Source organism: Cebus imitator, unplaced genomic scaffold, assembly GCF_001604975.1.
Source record: "Cebus imitator isolate Cc_AM_T3 unplaced genomic scaffold, Cebus_imitator-1.0 Scaffold121, whole genome shotgun sequence".
NCBI lineage: Eukaryota > Metazoa > Chordata > Mammalia > Primates > Cebidae > Cebus > Cebus imitator.
The window spans coordinates 134,869-153,858 of NW_016107436.1; the positions used below are offsets into that span (position 1 = coordinate 134,869).

An 18,990-nucleotide genomic window follows, 5' to 3' on the forward strand; every position below is an offset into this window, starting at 1 on the left:
AAACCACAATTACTTTTGCACCAACCTAATAATTGTTCATAGTTCTAAGAGCTATTTGGATCCCATCAGGGGCGTAAGGGGACAAATGTGTTCAGGGCTTGCAGTCTTGCCTTCCAGGACTAGACCAGGATCATGCATTTAAGCTGGAGAATGGAAAGAGGAGTTGCTTCACTCATAGTCAGTGGTATTGCATCAACCAATGCCTGCCATTCTGCAGTTTCCTGGTGCATCTGCCCGGAGTCACAGGGTGTTTCCTGCTAAGCCTCAGCGTCTCCTCCAAGTCACATCAAAATCTTTCCTTCTGGGCCTTTCCCAGAAATAAATTCTTGCTGGAAGGTATAAAAGACCAGCTCCTCCAAGCAGAGCAACTCCCTGGGTTTTGCGGAAAGACAAGGCACTGGGCAGGTAAGATTCATCAACTTTCATCTTTCCTGGTTTCTGCAAAGCTGATGATGACATTTACTAATGTCTCCTCAGAAAGCTTAGCACTGGATTTGGACTTGTCTCTATCAGGCATTTTCTGGTGCCAGCTTCAGGCACTCCATGGCACACTCCTCTTGTCTTGTATAAGAGAGAATTTAATTAAGCTTTCCCCACCATTGTGGGGGAAAGAGGCTTTTCTATGTCTGAAAACTCTGTCACAGAATCACAGACTCTTAGGGCTGGAAGGTACCATAGACCTCTCTTATCCACCCTGTTTAGGAACTGAGACCTAATCAATTTAATGTGTCCAGAGTCACACAGGAATTTGGGGGGAAACAGGAACAGAATGGAGCTCCGTGTGCGTTCTTGAGACAGGTGTGATGAAATCTGGCCTCTCCACTAGAGTGGAGATTTTGTAGTGTTTTAAGGGGTTCCTTAAGCCGGGCTGTCAGGTCTCCATCTCATTTCTAGCATCTCATGCCTGCCATCTGCAGCAGATCTGACCGTCTAGTTTACCCTGAATGTCTAGTCCCAGCTGTACTGAGTGTCCTGTGGATAGCTGGCTCTCAAGCAGGTGTCTGACCTGTATGCAGCAGTACAAGACAGGCTTCATTTTGGGAGAATGGAGTGGTTGAATCATATTTGTTTTTTTTTTTGTTGTTGTTGTTGTTGTTTTTTTGAGATGGAATTTCTCTCTCGTTACCCAGGCTGGAGTGCAATGGCGCGATCTCGGCTCACCGCAGCCTCCGCCTCCTGGGTTCAGTCAATTCTCCTGCCTCAGCCTCCTGAGTAGCTGGGATTACAGGCACACGCCACCATGCCCAGCTGATTTTTTGTATTTTTTAGTAGAGACGGGGTTTCACCATGTTGACCAGGATGGTCTCAATCTCTTGACCTTGGGATCCACCCGCCTCAGCCTCCCAAAGTGCTGGGATTACAGGCGTGAGCCACCGCGCCCGGCGATCATATTTGTTTTTGATGGAATTGTGTGCCTCAAACCTTTTGGTTGAAGTAGATTAATTTCTGCTCTAGAGGGCTTGATAAGAGCTATCTCTTCATTCTCTTTCTGATCTTGGAGTCACTCAAAAGACCAAGCAGAGTGTTCCTCCGGGTGATGGGGCAAGAAGGCAATTATGGCTTTCCTGTTGGCTCATTCCACCACCCTCCACAGGGCTCTTTCCAGTCATGGAAGAGAATCCCACTGACTTCATCCCTTACCGGCCCTTCCTCCTATCTCCTTGGTCACTGCTCAGCAAAATTGAGAGTCAAAGTCTGGAAGGCCTTGGTACTCAGGGTGTGGTCTGCAGACCTGCAGCATCAGCATCGCCTGGAGCTTATTGGAATTGCCGACTTTCAGGCCCCTTCCATGATCTTCTGAGTCAAAATCTGCATTTACCACAATCCCTAGGTGATTAGGAGGAATATTATAGTGTGAGAGGCTTGCTGAGAGACCCTCTCTGCCCTCTCCCTCTGCAACCTCCAGATGCTGAGCTTCTCTGCTCTAGGAGTTTCATTCATTCAGTCACTCAACACCTATTATGTATTGACATGCTTAGGTCCTGGAAAAACAAATAAGATGGAGCCCTTGAGGAGTTCAGGATCTAATAGGGGAAACAGATGTGAAGACAGTAATATGACACATGTATGAAATACTGTGGGAGGACAAAAAAAGGAATGATCTAACTTTGCCTGGAGATAACTGGTGAACTTCACAGAGGGGGTGGCATTTGTCTGGGTTTTGAAGGATGAATAGGAGTTTATCAGGCAGAGAGGGTATTGTATAGGGAAGAACATGGGTAGAGGCATGGGACTGTGGACCAGCCTGGCATTTGAGGGGCAAAGGCTGTGGCTCTGTCTCCAGATAGTGCTTCATGTCCCGGGGAAGGCTCCAAGCTTTGCTGCAAACCAAAGAGCTTAGGAAATGGTTTCTGCACTGACCATAAGATAAGAATGTGGATAAATATCTAAACATCACAGAAGCCTCTTGTTGGCCTCTTGTACTCTAAAGCCTCATGCCTTCTTGCCCTGCTTGGTTCTGGCTGCAATGTCCCTCTAGAATCTTTTTGAAGCCTCTTTTTCAGTGACATGACCCTGTATTTACCTGGCTCTGATTTTTTGTCCCCGCTCATCCTTCACATAAACCAGGAACATTGCCCAAGACATGAGAAAATAATTTATCCCTGGCCTTGAAGTCCCCCCTTCTCCACTTCCTAGTGAGGAGTGCATGAAGGGGGTCCCAAAGAAGAGGAGAGGAGACATGAGTATTTAAATATTGTGTCCTGTTCAGATTTCTCAACGTTCATGTCTTCCTCTATGATCTTGTCTTCCTCAGGCTGTCTCGGATCATGCCATTTTTTAAAATGAACTAATTTTTTACTTTCTGTTTGTCATTTATTATGAAATGCATTAGTCATTCAAAGAACAATATAATGAATGCTTGTGCGCACAGCCCTCTTAAAAAAAATCAATGATATGGTGGTTGCCAGGAGCTGGGGTGAAGGGGAAATAGGGAGTTATTGTTCCATGGGTATAGGGTTTCAGTTTTTACAGGATGAAAATGTTCTAGAGATCCATTGCGCAACATGTGACTTTACCTAACGTTATAGTACTGTATCATTTAAATGACTAGGATGCTAAATATCATGCTATGTGGGTTGTTTTGTTTTTTGAGATGGAATTCCACTCTGTTGCCCAGGCTGGAGTGCAGTGGCACAGTCTTGGCTCACTGCAACCTCCACCTCCCAGGTTCAAGCGATTCTGCTGCCTCAGCCTCCTAAGTAGTTGGAATTGCAGGTGTATGCCACCACACCTGGCTAATTTTTGTATTTTTAGTAGAGACAGGGTTTTACCATGTTGGCTATGCTGGTCTCAGACCCCTGACCTCCAGTGATCCACCCGTCTCAGCCTCCCAAAATGCTGGGATTATAGGCATGAGCCACCATACCCAGCCATGTTTTTTTTTTTTTTTTTAATCACAATTTGTTTTTTAAGGTCAATGATACTTTTTCCTCCAAAACCATCGTCTCTGTTTGTCTGAAGGGCAGATTTCTGCTAACTCAATGAACCCTGCAGTAGGTCCCCTGAAGCTGCAAAAAACAGTAACAGAGGGATGGGAGGCCACAGAATCTTTTCCTCCTTGGGGTCATGCAAGTATAAGGACAAGAGCCCACTGAGAGGTCGAGCTGTCTGAGAACTAATCTTGGGGAAGGGGAAAGTAACAGCGGTATTTATTCATGCCTTGCCTTTTCTCTAGAGTTAGCTTACAAAAAGTACATTCCACAAGATACAAATTAGTAGGGAGACTACAAAAGGGCAGAGGGAAAAATTGGAGGCAGGCGGGGGTGAAGGAGGCTGAAATGACCTGATCCACATACAGAGCTCTCCTGGTCTAGCCTATTCCAAGGGGAGATGATTTGGAGAGGATCTGCAAGACAGGAGGGGAGGTCTGCCAGGCAAAGCTCCAGAACAACGATTTCTCTCTGGGAGCTGAGACTTGGGGAGACATGGCTGGGGGGCAACCTGAACCTGAGGCTGCTCTCCCTGGCATTGTTCCGGATTCCTCCAGTGAATGCCCCACTGCAGGGAGAACCCATGCGTTTTTGTGAAAGCTGAGGAACCCGGTCTAAACACACAATCATTCCATCTGCACGCTGCCTCCCCGGGCTGGAGCCAGGATCTCCTCCGAAGATATACAGGGTCTGCTCCACTAAGCCCGATGAAGACCCCCATCAGAAAACAAAGCTGCACAAATTTCAGTCGAAAGACTAGCATTCAGAGTTAAAGCTCATGACGAAGGGGTTAATCCAAGAGCTGGAATCTTTCCAGGCAGCCTGGGGCACAGTTGTGGGCTCAGAGGAGCTCTGAGCTTTGTCACAACTTTCTTTCACCATTGCCATCGAGTTGGCACTCTGAGGGAAGGAGAAGGCCCTGCCAGGTTTCCGAAGGGAGGCACTGAGTGTCTGCCTCTGGGGCTGGGCCAGAGGAAACTGGCTTGCAGGGAGCAATGCATCCTGGAGGGAAGGAGGGAGAAGAACTCAAAGGTAGGCTCCAGGCTTGGTAACAGCGTTTCTCACACCTGTGACAAGACAAGTACAGCATCTCAGGACCACAGGCTGTCAGGGCAAAAGTGGATATTCTGGATCACTTGGTCCCACCTCCTCCCATAGCAAGCCAGGAGCCCAGAGATGTTAAGTAACCTGCCCAAGGTCACAGAGCTATTGGGAGCAAATGCAGAATGATAACTCAGGGCCTTAGATCCTGAAGCCAGAGTTCTTTCCCTCCCACCACTGCTTCTCCTCTATCTCTCCCAGTACCTAGCACAGGCCTGTGCGTATGGTAGATGCTTCATTCGGTAATGTGGTTTCTCCTTCCCTGTTCCAGCGTTAGGGTGTCTGGCGTTCCTTGGGCTTTCTCTGCTTTCTGTGATTCAAACCCTCCCACTTGGGCTCTAGAGAAGCTCACAGTGTGATCCTGCATCGTGTTTCAGTGATGAGGGTCCTTCTTCATCTCCCAGCCCTCCTGGCTTCCCTGGTCTTGCTTCAGGCTGCAACATCTGTCACAAGAGGTGAGTGTCTCCCTTTGTGGGTTTTCTGGGGCTGCTGTCACAAAGCACCACTGACTGGGTGGCCTAAGACAACAGAAATGTATTCTCTCACAGTCCAGGAGGCCAGAAGTCCAAACTCCAGGTGCTGGCAGGGCTGCACTTCCTCTGAAGGCTCTAGGGAAGAATGTTCCTTTCTTCTTCGAGCTTCTGGTGGCCTGGGTATTCCTGGTGTTCCCTGGCTTGTAGTGCAACACTCTGATCTCTGCCTCAGTCTTCACATGTCTTTTTGTGTGTGTGTCCTCTCTTCTCATAAAACCACCATTCATTGGATTGAAGGCCCATGCTAAGGCAGTATGACCTCATTTTAATTAATTACACCTACAAAGACCCTACTTCCAAATAAGGTCACATTCTGAGGTTCCAATGCAGATGTGAATTTTGGGAGGGTCATTATTTAACCCACTACACTCTCCTTGTTGAGGAAACAGATCCTGTCCTCCATGCCCCAGACCCCAATACAAGAGGGAACAGGGAATCCCACCATTACTCTCAGGCCATCCCTTCTCTACGTAAGGGTTCTGGTGATCAGTGGGTCCTCTTTGATGAACTTGAGATAGTCCATGAGGCCATCTCACCAGGAACCAGAAATATCCCCACAGCACAGTAGCCCTAGCCACCCTGAGTGGCCACACTCCTTCTTCATCCCCCCTCTGGGCATTCTAGTGAGAGCTCAAAGAGCAATTTTGACATCTCATTGAAGATCCAAGAGTATTCTTCCCATTCTGTGCTTTTTCCCCTTAAGGACTCTTATGAAACGTTCCTAATCTTGATCTCCTGCCTGACCAAATTTGAGGGGTGGGGGTAATGGCTGAGAAACAGGGAGACAGAAGCAGAAGACATCTCAAAGGAGTGGTGTCTGACACCCTGCTTCCTGCTCCCCGCTCCAAGCCCAAGTGCAGACCACCAGAATCTCTGCCATCTCCGATGCTGTGAGTCAGGCCAAGGTCCAAGTCAACAAGGCCTTCCTGGACTCCCGAACCAGGTACGTCACACACACACACACAGACACACACACACACAGACACACACATACACACACACACATCCCTTCACAGGCTTCCTATTCAAGACAAACACATGTAGGCCGGCCCCAATGAGCAGATGAGCCAAACAATGATAAAACTTGCCCTTCCATCCTCCCAGCCCTCCAAGTACATGACAAGTACAAGCAATAGCCCACAATTCCTAAAGTCCTCAGCCTATACGTCTCCTGGAAGAGGACATCTCATCTAACCCTAGAAGGGCTTTCTTCCACGTGACCCACTGTTTCCTTGTGCCATGCATTCCAGAGTCCCAGAAAGCCTCTCAATAAAAGTTCTTCATTCATCCAACTGATACTGACTGATCCAGGCCAGGTCCACCAGAAGTCGAATCTGAACCCTGCATTCAGGTGCAGGTGATGTACTGGGGGAATGCTCACGGGGAAGCTTTGATGGAGTGAAGAAGCTGGAGAGCCAGAGAAGTAAAGGGGAAGTTGCATAAATAATGTGGCTTCAGGTCTAGTCTGGAGCAGAAGCTGCTCCTCAGAGCCCGCCCCATCTTGGGGCAAAGGAGCAGAACCCTCATCCGCCCACATCAGTCAGACATGGCTGCAGGCTTGCAGGTGGTTGGGAGGTGTTGCACACACCTGTGGCATTCCTGGGCACCCCCAGCCAGGCCGCTCCAGTGGCTCAGAAGCAGACACCCAACACAGTTACTGGAGTGAGCCTGTAGCTGATGCACCTGTGGCAGAGAGGGGAGGAGTCCCAGCTCCAGCCCTGGGAGCATTGGCCCGCGCCTTCACCCTTCCCCACCCTGTCCCTTTTAAGCAGCCTCCCGAAGACTAGCAGCTTCGCCCTCCTGTTGAGACCACGCAGGTTCCAGGTTCCGTGCTGGGGCTGCCCTGCCCCTCTCTCTGTGCTGCAGGACACTGGCAGGCCACAGTTGCTTTCAGTCAGGCTCTTCAGGCAGGTGTCAAACCCCAGCCAGGACTCCAGACACACAGTCAAGCCCTCCTTCTAAGACCTTTCTCCCTAGAATTAAGGGGGAGAGCCACATGGTGGTAGGAGGGAAATGTCCAGTATTTCTGCAAATGTCTCCAAAGGAAAATCCCCTCTCGCTCCTCAAATTCAATCCCTTTATAGCCTCAAGATGGGGACAGCATAAAAGCCACAAAACCGGTGTTCATACGCCTCCTTTGCAAGTCCTGCACAGGCCAACCAGTGCCCTGCTTTGAAATGTGGAGGTGCCCCCCTGCTGGTTAGTTAGTTCTTGGACTTGGGGGCCTCACAGAGACATAACGAGTCACATTTAAATATTCTATTACCCAAGTATACATACAGTCCATTGACTCACACTTTATGATAAGGACAACAAAGGAAATAAACAAGGCAAGGGACACCACTCTAGGCACAGGGATCCCAGAAGCCTGTTGGAGAATGGGAAGGAGCCACCCAGGCAGAGGGCATGGGGGTCGCATTGCAGGCACTGCAATGTCGTGGTGTCTGAGGCAGGAAAGACCACGGGATGCACAGGAAATAGCCAATGCCAGCAGAGGCGGGAGGCAAGGAGGATCTCGATAAGGTGAGGGCAGAGAGGTGGGTCGCCCCAGGGTGAGCCATCGGAGCACTTGAATCAGTGGTGGCATGGTCTGATATTTATGCTAAAAAGATCACTCCAGCAGCCTTGTGGAGAATGAATGGGTAGGGACAGGAGTGCAAGTAAGAGCCATATAGATGGGAGAGGATGACGGCTAGGACCGGGGTGGAGACTATGGAGATGACAAAGAGGTCCTTCCAAGACCTGCCTGCCCCCAACAGAGCCCAGCCCCAGGGCAGAGCAGGAGGTGAGTCCCTGGTGAATCTGTGTTCAGGCAGGGGAAGCAGGCAGAGCCCAGGCCAGGGCAGGAAAGGAAAGAACATCTGGAACCTTGTGTGGGACCTTACCGGCTAAGCCCAGGGAGGCCCAGCGGTCTGCCTGCCTTTGTTCATGGGGTGAGGGGGACTCTAAAATACCTTGTAGCAGCCCCTCTGAGACCCGGCTGATGGTAACGGTGACACTCACACATTCACGTGTGTGCTCTGTGCAGATGCAGCTCTGGGGGCCCTACATTCATTCCTCCCAAAAATCCTAGGAAGTACTGAATCGAACTGTAGAAAGCAGCTGTGTTTGAGGTCAGAAATGACGAAACAGCATTGCTCAACCTAAGGTTACTATCATTACCTACATTATAACAATAAGGAAACTGAGTACAAAAGAGCTTAAATAATTTGCCTCAAAGGCACACAACTAGAAAGTGGCAGTCAGGAGTCAATCCCAGTCAGTCTGCCCCAAAGTCCATACCTAAGTCTCTGATGGAAGAAAATTATGATTCCCAGTTCATCAATGAGGGGAAGGTCACTCAGAGGTCCATATAATTAAACCAATCCTGGTGGAACCCAGAACCACCCTGGGGTCTGTCCAGCTCCAAGCCCACTTTAGGCCAGCATGGTCCAAGATAATTCTCTAGGATGATGAAACGTTCTATATCTGCACTGTCCAACATGGTAATCACTAACCGCATCTGGCTTTCAGCACTTGAGATGTACCTGGTGCTGCCGAGGAACTGAATTTTTAATTTTAATAAATTTCCATTGAAATAGCCACATGTGCTTAGTGGCTACCATATGGGACAGTGCAGCAGCCTGGGTAACAAGGCCATGTTGTGCACACACCCCCTCCCACCCCTCCAGTGGCCGCCAGCTCCCTTCCTACAGGGTGCAGGCCATGATCGCCCATCTCTCTCCACTGTAGGCTGAAGACCGCCATGAGCTCTGAGACTCCCACCAGCCGACAGCTCTCAGAGTACCTCAAGCATGCCAAAGGCCGGACCCGCACAGCCGTCCGCAACGGACAGGTGTGGGAGGAATCTTTAAAGAGACTGAGGCAGAAGGCGCCCTTGACCAATGTCACAGGTACCGAAAACCCACCAGCCCTCTGTGGCAGGAAGGAGTCATCTCCCTATAAGAGAGAGCAGAGGCCACCCAAATCTGCACTCCCTGTCAAGAGCTAACTACTCAGAGGAACACTGTCTCTCCCTTCCTAGACCCGTAGACAAGACTGGCAGAGCAAGGACGGGCTTAGAGCACACCTAGGGCAATGCTCTTTTTGCAGAGGAAGGAACTGAGACCCAGCAAGATCACATTGTATCCATGTGATTCAATCCCCAATCCAATCCATTGTATCCAATCCCCCCTCCATGTAAGGGGACATTGGTGCTCTTTGTATCACACCATCTGTGAGGCCTCTGCCCAAAGGAAGTGCTAAAATCAATAAACATGGGTTCCTTGTCCTAAACCACAGTGTCACCACTTCCCCTAGTAGAAGGGACATTTAAGCCACCTGCATCAGGGGTATTTACTGGGATGTCACAGGAGATAAGATTTTCCTCTTGTTCTGGGTAAGATGGAGCTAAAACAATGAACTTAACTGATGGCTTGGTCATGACCTCCTCCATCCCCTCCACCCTCACCCCCAACCAAATGCCACAGCCCACAGAGGGTCATGAGGAAAGGGTTTGGTCCTGACAGGAGGAAGAGGCTGTAGGTTCTCCCTGGGAAAACATCAAGTGAGGAGGGATACCTGGCCTAGGAGTTGGGCAAATTCCAAAGCTCCAAAAGAAGGAAACTGGGACGAGGTAAGAAGTAGGAAGCACGCTGACCTCTGAAATCCAAAAGGTTCTGGGAGCTGAAAACCCACCACCTTCCAGACACAGCCCCCCGAAGAAGCCCCCATGAGCTAGATCCCCTCACCTCCCTGACCTTGCAGACAGCAGGGTGGATTCGGGTATGCGTTCAGAAGTGGGCATCTCTCTCCACTCTGGGCCCACACTGAACCCTCTGATGCCTAAAGGCCCCCTACTCTGTCACTCCTCCCACAACCCCCGCCTTTCACTGAAAAATCACCTGGGCCTTCCCAACACCTTTCCTAGTTGTGTCCCTGCTTGCTCGGTCCTTTAGATGTAAACCAAGCTTTAGAAGAAAGCAGTCTTACCACACTAACTCATACTCACATATGCTTAACCTTCCAGGGGATTTCCATTCTAAAAGAAAGCCTTGTCAATTCAAATGAATCTTGACCTGGTACACCAGGAATTGCTAGCAATTCTGGGGACATTTCCAGTTACTCTCTGTGGCCTTGGACAAGTCTCTTGAACACCGTGGGCTCATTTTCTTCCCTGTAAAATAGGAATAAAATGTATGACCTTAATGAGTTGTCAGATTCATTGAGAAGCCACTTGAGAAACGCTTACTTGGAAGGGAAGATATTCCAGAACATGCAAGTTCACCCCTGGTCTCCATTTCCTGCCTCCCGCCGGTGCCTGTGGATGGAGAAAGAACTCAGTCCCTTTGGGGTCCCTTCTGTTTCAGGTCCCAGTCTGGACCTGACTTCGCTGTCTCAGGAGGTGGGCTGTGGTGCCCCTGCTCCCGTGGTGAGATGCGACCCGTGCAGCCCTTACCGCACCATTACGGGAGACTGCAACAACAGGTGGCGGGGCTTGGGTGTGGGGGCCGACCCTTCCAGCCGCCCGCCCCGCCAGGGCCTTTGCCCTGGGCACTCCAGGCAGATCTGCCACTGCCTTGCCCGCCTGGGCTGGCGTTCCCACCTTCTCAAGGCCGTGCGTTTCCAGCCCTCTCCCGCGAGCCCACTGCGCGTCCCTGGAAGCCGCGCCTTTCCCCGGGGAGGGGGGCCGCGCGCCCTCAGGGGGTGGGCGCCGTTCAGAGACCCCACATTTGAGAGGCCCCCTTCTCCGCGTCCCCTTCCCCTCTGGCAGAGGCTCCTTCCCTCTTGGGGTTCTGGGCTTTGGAGCCCCGGAGCCAGCCTGCCGAGGCTCAGCGCAGATCCGGCCTGTTTCAGGAGGAAGCCCGCGCTGGGCGCGGCCAACAGGGCGCTAGCGCGCTGGCTGCCCGCGGAGTACGAGGACGGGCTCTCCTTGCCCTTCGGCTGGACGCCAGGGAAGACGCGCAACGGCTTCCCTCTCCCGCTGGTGAGGGCGGGCCGGGCGCGGGCGAAGGATGGGAGCCAGCGGGGACGGGATGTCCTCCCCTCACACGCCGGGAGAGGAGAGAAATCAGTGGGGGCGGCTGGGGTGCGCGATGGAGAGCTGCGCTGGCCCCACCTGCCGCTAGAGGGCAGCAGAGCTCGGAGCCCGGAGACCGGCACGTGGTGGTCACGTCCCGGCCGCCGCAGGCCAGATACCCTGGGGTCTCCTGGGCAGATGGCCTCCCTGCCCTGTCCTGCTCGCGCTTACCCCAGCCCCCGCCCCTGGAGTGCATCAGCTGTTGTTTGCCTGGAGGTCTTCTTTGTTGGCCTCAACGGAGCTGGCAGCCCTACCCAGAGCCCCTCTCCTATTCCCGGACACCTGGCGCCTCCGTAGCTCACACTTCAGAGGCAGCCTGTCTTTGTTTTCCCTGTCATAGTGGAAAGGGCGCTTGCAAGTCATGAAGTCATACAGATCTGGGTTCAATCCCTCTCTATCCCGTTATAGCTGCAGGACTTGGAGAACTGCCTTCACCACTCTGGGATTCAATCTCTCTCCCTACAGAATAGGCTAATGCCATCCACCTCACAAGCTCCTTGTAGGGATTAAATGTGCTTGTAACATGGTAGGTAGGTGGTTAATAAGCTGTAGTTGCATCTCAATTCTCAAAGCACTTTTTCCTCTAATCTGCCCTCTCTTTCTCTCTCCATCTGTAGGCCCGGGAGGTATCTAACAAGATTGTTGGCTATCTGAATGAGGAGGATGTTCTGGACCAAAACAGGTCCCTGCTCTTCATGCAGTGGGGTCAGATTGTGGATCACGACCTGGACTTTGCCCCTGACACCGAGCTGGGGAGTAGCGAGTACTCCAAAGCCCAGTGTGATGAGTGCTGTGTCCAGGGAGACAACTGCTTCCCCATCATGGTAGGACTCTGCAGCTGGGTGTCTATGACTAGCCAGCCCCTTGCCCACCCTCTTGTAGCAGACGTTCCCAGCTCATTGGCTAGGATCTCTGCATAGATCTTGGATACTGATTCCCATGCCACATGCGTCCATTCATTCACTCATCTGTTTATTCAATAAATAGACATTGACCACTCCATGCCAGGCAGTGAGCTAAGCACCGAGGATTCCAAAGTGAACAGGACACTGCTCCTGCTCTCAAGAACAAAGGGCCAGTGTGGGGACTGGACAAGTAAACTATTGACAGCAGAATGGGAACACTGGAGAAGGCTGTCTACATCCCAGACCCGGCAGCATGGGTAACACCTGAGAGCTTATTAGAAATGGGAAATCTTGGCTGGGTGCAGTGGCTCAGGCCTATAATCCCAGCACTTTGGAGGCCGAGGTGGACAGATCACCTGAGGTCAAGAGTTTGAGACCAGCCTGGCCAACATGGTGAAACCCCACGTCTACTAAAAATACAAAAGTTAGCCAGGCATGGTGACGTGCACCTGTAATCCCAGCTACTCAGGAGGCTGAGGCAGGAGAATCACTTGAACCTGGGAGCCTGAGGTTGCAGTGAGCCGAGATCGCGCCACTGCACTCCATCCTGGGCGACAGAGCGAGACTCCATCTTAAAAAAGAAAAAAAGAAAAAAATGCAAAATCTCAAGTCTCACCCAAGATGTTAGGAAATAGATTCTACATTTTTACCAAGATCCCCAGAGATTCGTTTTATACATGATAAAGTTTACGCTGCTGTACGTCATTGTGGAGGATGACTTCAGCGCCTCTCAAAAGGACCTGAAACCTGGATGAATTCAAGAGAGCAGCAGGGACTTGTGGGAATTTCTGTCAGGAAGGGAGAGAAGCTTGCAGCAATGCATCTTTTCTTCTTATTCATGGGTATTACAGTTAGTCATTTATTCACTCAAAGAATAGATTGCAGCTATGTGCTGTGATATAGAGAACGTAAGCTGTGGCATGAAGCCAGTGATCTGAACCCTACATCTTTGCCTTCCAGTTTGTAAGTTCTTAGGCAACTTGCTTAACTTTTCTGAGCCTCAGTTTTCTCATCCATAAAATGGAACCCAATTGTCCACCTTCCGGGTTTTTTTTTTTTTGAGGACTGAGGCGAGTTAAAGTATGCATAATTCCTGGCACATGGTAAGTCCAAAATAAATGCATGGCAGCTGTTAGTAGTAATTATTAACAAACGTGTTCCCATCTCGTGTCCTGCTTTCCTGTCCAGGGAGCTCAGGACTCCCTCCCCACCAAAAATTTGGATCCCTCGCTGTGAGGACTGAATGATTACCCTCAGCAATTTTACACAGCAGGATATAATGAACTTCAGGATATTATGAGCCCAGGGTGTGTAATGTCAGCAAGAAGTGTCGGGGATCACTGTCTAGTACTAGGGTCCCAGGAAGGCGCCATCAGCATCTTTGCATCCAGATTTGCCATAGGGAGAGGTTGCCAGGGCCCAGCTGTTCCACCCCTCCCCAGTCACCTATGCCCAATCTCTCTGCAGTTCCCACCCAATGACCCCAAAGTGGAGACTCAAGGGAAATGCATGCCTTTCTTCCGAGCCGGCTTTGTCTGCCCCACTCCACCCTACAAGTCCCTGGCCCGAGAACAGATCAACGCTCTGACCTCCTTCCTGGATGCCAGCTTTGTGTACAGCCCGGAGCCAAGCCTGGCCAGCCGCCTCCGCAACCTCAGCAGCCCCCTGGGCCTCATGGCTATCAACCAGGAGGTCTCAGACCACGGCCTGTCCTACCTGCCCTATGACAGCAAGAAGCCAAGCCCCTGCGAGTTCATCAACACCACCGCCCGTGTACCCTGCTTCCTGGCGGGTGAGTCTAGCCTGGGAATGGAAGATCCCAAGAACAAGGGGATTATCCAGGGAAGCTTTACCACTGCCCCCTTCTCATCATCTTTCTGAAAAAATGCACACGGAGCCACTGCTGTCCCTGGCACTGGTCCAAGACTAGCAGAAGGGCCCAGATGAATAAAGAATCCAAGAACATGTGTTCACTGTAAAACAAAATCAGAAAAGTAACAAAAAAAAAATAAAAAGAAAATTCACACAATCCCACCACCCATGAATAATCACTGCTAATTTTTTTTTTTTTTTTTTTTTTTTGGAGATGGAGTTTGGCTCAGCTGCCTGGGCTGGAGTGCAGTGATCTCGTTTCACTACAATCTCCTCCTCCCAGGTTCAAGCAATTCTCCTGCTCACTACAATCTCCTCCTCCCAGGTTCAAGCAATTCTCCTGCTCACTACCATCTCCTCCCAGGTTCAAGCAATTCTCCTGCCTCAGCCTCTCGAGTAGCTGGGATTACAGGCACCTGCCACCACACCCAGCTAATTTTTGTATTTTTAGTAGAGACAGGGTTTCACCATGTTGCACAGGCTGGTCTGAAACTCCTGACCTCTTGATCTGCCCACCTCAGCTCCCAAAGTGCTGAGATTACAGGCGTGAGCCACCATGCCCGACCCATCGTTAACATTTTAATGCTTATTTTCCAGTATTTTTTCTGTCACAGATTCAGTTCTACGTTGTTTTAGAGAATGCTCCAAAACCTGAAGGCTTCAATGCATCCACTCCATGCCGTTAACTGTTCTTCTGCGACATGCTTTTCAATGGTTACCTGGTATTTCATGACATATGTTACCATCGTTTATCTTCTCAGCCCTAGTTGGGAGCGTTTAGTTATTTCCAGTTTTTCTGTGTTTTGTTACTGTTGTTTAGGTAATGAACATCCTCACTGATAAATCTGTGTTCTCATTTTTAATATATTTGTTAAGGTAATTTTCCAGAAGGGGAAGTTCTTGATGAAGAGGAATGTATATTTTTAAAGCTTCTTATAACCTGAGCACAAACCCCCACTCCATACGTGCACAACCCTGCCGGTTCTGTTTATTCCAGCTGCCCTCCTGGTCCTCTCTGTCTGTGGCTTCTGGAGGCCATCTCACCCTTAAACACCCTCTCTCAGAACAAACCCCCAGCCACCCTGATGTTGCAGAAGGCCATCTCATAGGCCAAGATATCTTTATAGATCTTTGGGATTTTGTGTTCACATATGCTCCACATCAATCCAGACACAAAACTGAGGGTTTTTTTTTTTTTGTTTTTCATAAAAAATATGCACTCACACCAATAATTTGCAATTTTAAATAGACTTTCCTGGCCTGGTGCAGTGGCTCGCACCTGTAATCCCAGCCCTTTGGAAGGCTTAGGTGGGAGGATTGAGGCCACAAGTTCAAGACCAGCCTGGGAAACATAGCAAGACCCCTGTCTCTACAAAATATTTAAAAACATGATGGCACATGCCTGCAATCCCAGCTACTCTGGAGGCTGAAGCAGGAGGATCACTTGATCCCAGGAGGTTGAGGCTGCACTTAGCCAAGATGGCGCCACTGCACTCCAGCCTGGGCAACAGAGCAAGACTCTAGATAGATAGATAGATAGATAGATAGATAGATAGATAGATAGATAGATAGACAGACAGATAGACAGACAGATAGACTTTCCTAAAGATTAGAGGACACAGGGAGAAGTCCCCTTATCCCTTTATGGGACACCTGGTCTTTGGCCATTTCACCGCTCCCCATCCTTACTCCTCTCTCCCTCCCACTATAGGCCCTCATCTCCAGATTATTCTCCCTTTATTACCCAGAGGAACTCAACCCCACCCAAGCTCCTCACCTCAAACCTGCATTCCTAAAACCTTCAAAGTTATCTGTGAAGTAAAAAGCTCCTCATTCATTTGAAGCCCTCCTTCCTAGAAGGCAATTGGGCTCTAATTAGTAAAATGTTACTGTCTAGTGTGTCACCAGTAGCCTCCATCACAGTCCTGTCATAGGCTTTATTCTCATTTTCATAGACAAGGGGACTGAGGCTCAGAAATGTTAAGTAACTTGCCCAAGGTCACCCAGCTAAAAAGTGTGTATATAGAGCTGAGAGTCAAACCTATGATTCAGTACCCCCTCCCCATCCCTCTTTACCTGACTGGAAGGAGGGCTTGCTGAGGGTGGCGGTGAAGCGGGGGCTGCTATGGAGCACCATCATTTCTTTGTGCAGGTGACTGGGTCCTGGGGCTGTTAGAGGGAATCTACCTTCCTGCCTTCTGGCCTTTCAGGAGATTCTCGAGCCTCAGAGCATATTCTGCTGGCCACATCCCACACACTCTTTATCCGCGAGCATAACCGGCTAGCCACAGAACTAAAGAGACTCAACCCTCAGTGGGGTGGAGAGAAGCTCTACCAGGAAGCCCGGAAGATCCTGGGAGCCTTCGTGCAGGTAGGGAGACCCAGGAGCACTGTCGCCTGGGCCCACCTGGCTCCCACTCCTGGCTCTGCCCTCTACTCGCGACTCTTCTGTTGCCACACCTCCATTTTCCCCAGCCTCTCTGCTGTTTCTCTCCTGTTGTCTCATCCTTTGAAATCTCCCTCCTTTCATTTTTTTCAGCTTCTCTGTCTCAAAAGGAATCTGTGGATTTGGAGTGTTGGAAAGTCACTGTGTGCTGGTCCCTTCAGTGTGCCTGCCCGGGTTCCATTACTGGGACTAAAGAACCTTCACTCCTGGGTCTGCTACATAGCAGTGATTTGGGTTATTTTGATTTGATTCTCTTCCTTTTTAATTCTCTACATCTAAGCACATCTCATGGGTATACTCAGCTCATATTGCTGATTGGCTGATCAACTAACTAGAAGAGACTTACAAAGTTTGATGTGTTGATATTAACCATGCACATATTTTTTAAACATTTTATTTTGAAATAATTATAGATTCTAATATACTGCAATAGGAGGGGGGTTTCAAAGGACGAGGCAACAGGAGAGAGGCAACAGAGGGGTCTGGGGAAATGGAGGTGTGGGAACAGAAGAGGTCTCTGGAGGCGCAGCAGCAAGCAGAGGGCAGAGCCAAGAGTGGGAGCCAGGTGGGCCCCGGGCAGGGCTCTGGGGCCTCCCTGCCTGCAGATGATTCGATTCTAAGAGAATTATATAGAAAATTGCAAGAAAAATGTATGAAGAGGTCCCACGCATCCCTCACCCAGTCTCCTCCAGTGCTAATGTTACATAACCATGGTACAATGGCAAAACCAGGAAGTTAACATTGATATAAACCATAGAGCTTACTCAGATCTCACCAGTTATAAATGCAGTCATCTGTGTGTGTGTGCCTGCATAGCTCTGTGCAGTTTTACCACATATGTAGCTTCAAGTAACCATACAATAAAGACTCTTTACTGTCACCCCAAAACTCTCTACCTCTTCACAGCCACATCCACCCTCACCCCTACCTTCCTAACCCCTGGTAACTGCTGATCTGTTCTCCATCTCTAGAATTATGTTATTTCACAGATGTTATATACATGGGATTATGCAATATGTATCCATCTGAGATGTGCTTTTTTCATTAAGCATAATATCTCTAAGGTTCCTCCGTGTTGTTGCATATATCAATAGCTCATTCCTTTTTGTTGCTGAGTAGTATTCCATGGTAGGAACGAACTACAGTTTGTTTAACCATTCAACATTTGAAGGGCATTTGGAGAGTTTTTAGTTTGAGATTATTATGAATCAAGCTACTATAAACATTCAAACATGAGTTTCTGCATGAAAATAAATTTTTATTTCTTTGAGATATATGCCTAAGAGTGCCATTGCTAGATCACATGGTGAGTCCATTTATAGTTTTTTAATTTGTTTTTTATTTTTTAATGTTGTGGGTACATAGTGTCTATATGTTTGGGGTAGATGAGGTGGTTTGATGAGGGCATGCAAATGTGAAGTAAGCACATCATGGGGTATCCATCCTCTCAAGCATTTATACCTTGAGTTGCAAAACAATCCAGTTAAACTCGTAAGTTATTTTAAAATGTACAATTAAGTTATTATTAAGTATAGTCACCCTGCTATGCTATCAAATAGCAGGGTTTGGTTTTTTGTTTGTTTGAGACAGAGTCTTGCTCTGTTGCCCAGGCTGGAGTACAGTGCTGCCATCTTGGCTCACTGCAGCCTCCACCTCCTGGGCTCAAGCGATTCTCCTGCCTCAGCCTCCTAAGTAGCTGGAGTTACAGGCACCCGCCGCCACATCCTGCTGATTTTTGTATTTTTGGTGAAGATGGGATTTCACCATGTTGGCTGAGCTAATCTCAAACTCCTGATCTCAAGTGATCCGCCCACCTCGGCTCCCAAAGTGCTGGGATTACAGGCATGAGCCACTGTGCCATCCTTCTGTCTGTTTTTTGGTACCCATTAACCATCTCCATCTCCCCCATCCACAGCCCCTCACTACCCTTCCCAGCCTCTGGTAACCATCCTTCAACTTTCTATGTCCATGAGTTCAATTGTTTTGATATTTGCATCCCACAAATAAGTGAGAACATGCCATGTTTGTCTTTCTGTGCCTGGTATATTTCAGGTAACATAATGATCTCCACTTCCATCCATGTTGTTGCAGTTGACTGGATCTCATTCTTTTTTATGGTGAATAGTACCCCATTGTGACTATGTACCACATTTTCTTTATCCATTCATCTGTTGATGGATACTTAGGCTGCTTTCAAATCTTAGCTATTGTAAACAGTGTTGTAACAAACATAAGAGCATAGATATCTCTTTGACATACTGATTTTATTTCTTTTGGGTATATACCCAGTAGTGAGATCGCTGGATCATATGGCAGCTCAGTGTTTAGTTTTCTGAGGAATCTCCAAACTGTTCTCCGTAGTGGTTGTACTAATTTACATTCCCACCAACAGTTTACGAGGGTTCCCTTTTCTCCACATTCTTGCCAGCATTTGTTATTGCCTTTCTTTTTTATATAAACCATTGTAATTGGGGTAACCTAATATCTCATTACAGTTCGGATTTGCATTTCTCTGATTATCAATGATGTTGGGCACTTTTTATATGCCTGTTTCCCATTTGTGTGTCTTCTTTTGAGAAATGTCTATTCAAATCTTCTGTCTATCTTTTGATAGGGTTTTTTTTTTTTTTTTTTTTTTTTTTTT

General features: G+C 48.9%; 1 protein-coding gene across 1 annotated transcript in view; it reads left to right on the forward strand.

Moving 5' to 3' along the window:
* Nucleotides 1-343: 343 nt before the first annotated feature.
* Nucleotides 344-18,990, forward strand: part of LPO (lactoperoxidase) — a 29,188-nt gene continuing 10,541 nt past the window's right edge. The window contains exons 1-9 of the mRNA XM_017539740.2: nt 344-405; nt 4,910-4,987; nt 5,921-6,008; nt 8,798-8,958; nt 10,414-10,531; nt 10,901-11,030; nt 11,741-11,947; nt 13,496-13,820; nt 16,111-16,271. Coding sequence (XP_017395229.1) covers nt 4,912-4,987; nt 5,921-6,008; nt 8,798-8,958; nt 10,414-10,531; nt 10,901-11,030; nt 11,741-11,947; nt 13,496-13,820; nt 16,111-16,271 — 1,266 coding nt within the window. The 5' untranslated portion in view covers nt 344-405; nt 4,910-4,911. The remainder of the gene's footprint in view (nt 406-4,909; nt 4,988-5,920; nt 6,009-8,797; nt 8,959-10,413; nt 10,532-10,900; nt 11,031-11,740; nt 11,948-13,495; nt 13,821-16,110; nt 16,272-18,990) is intronic.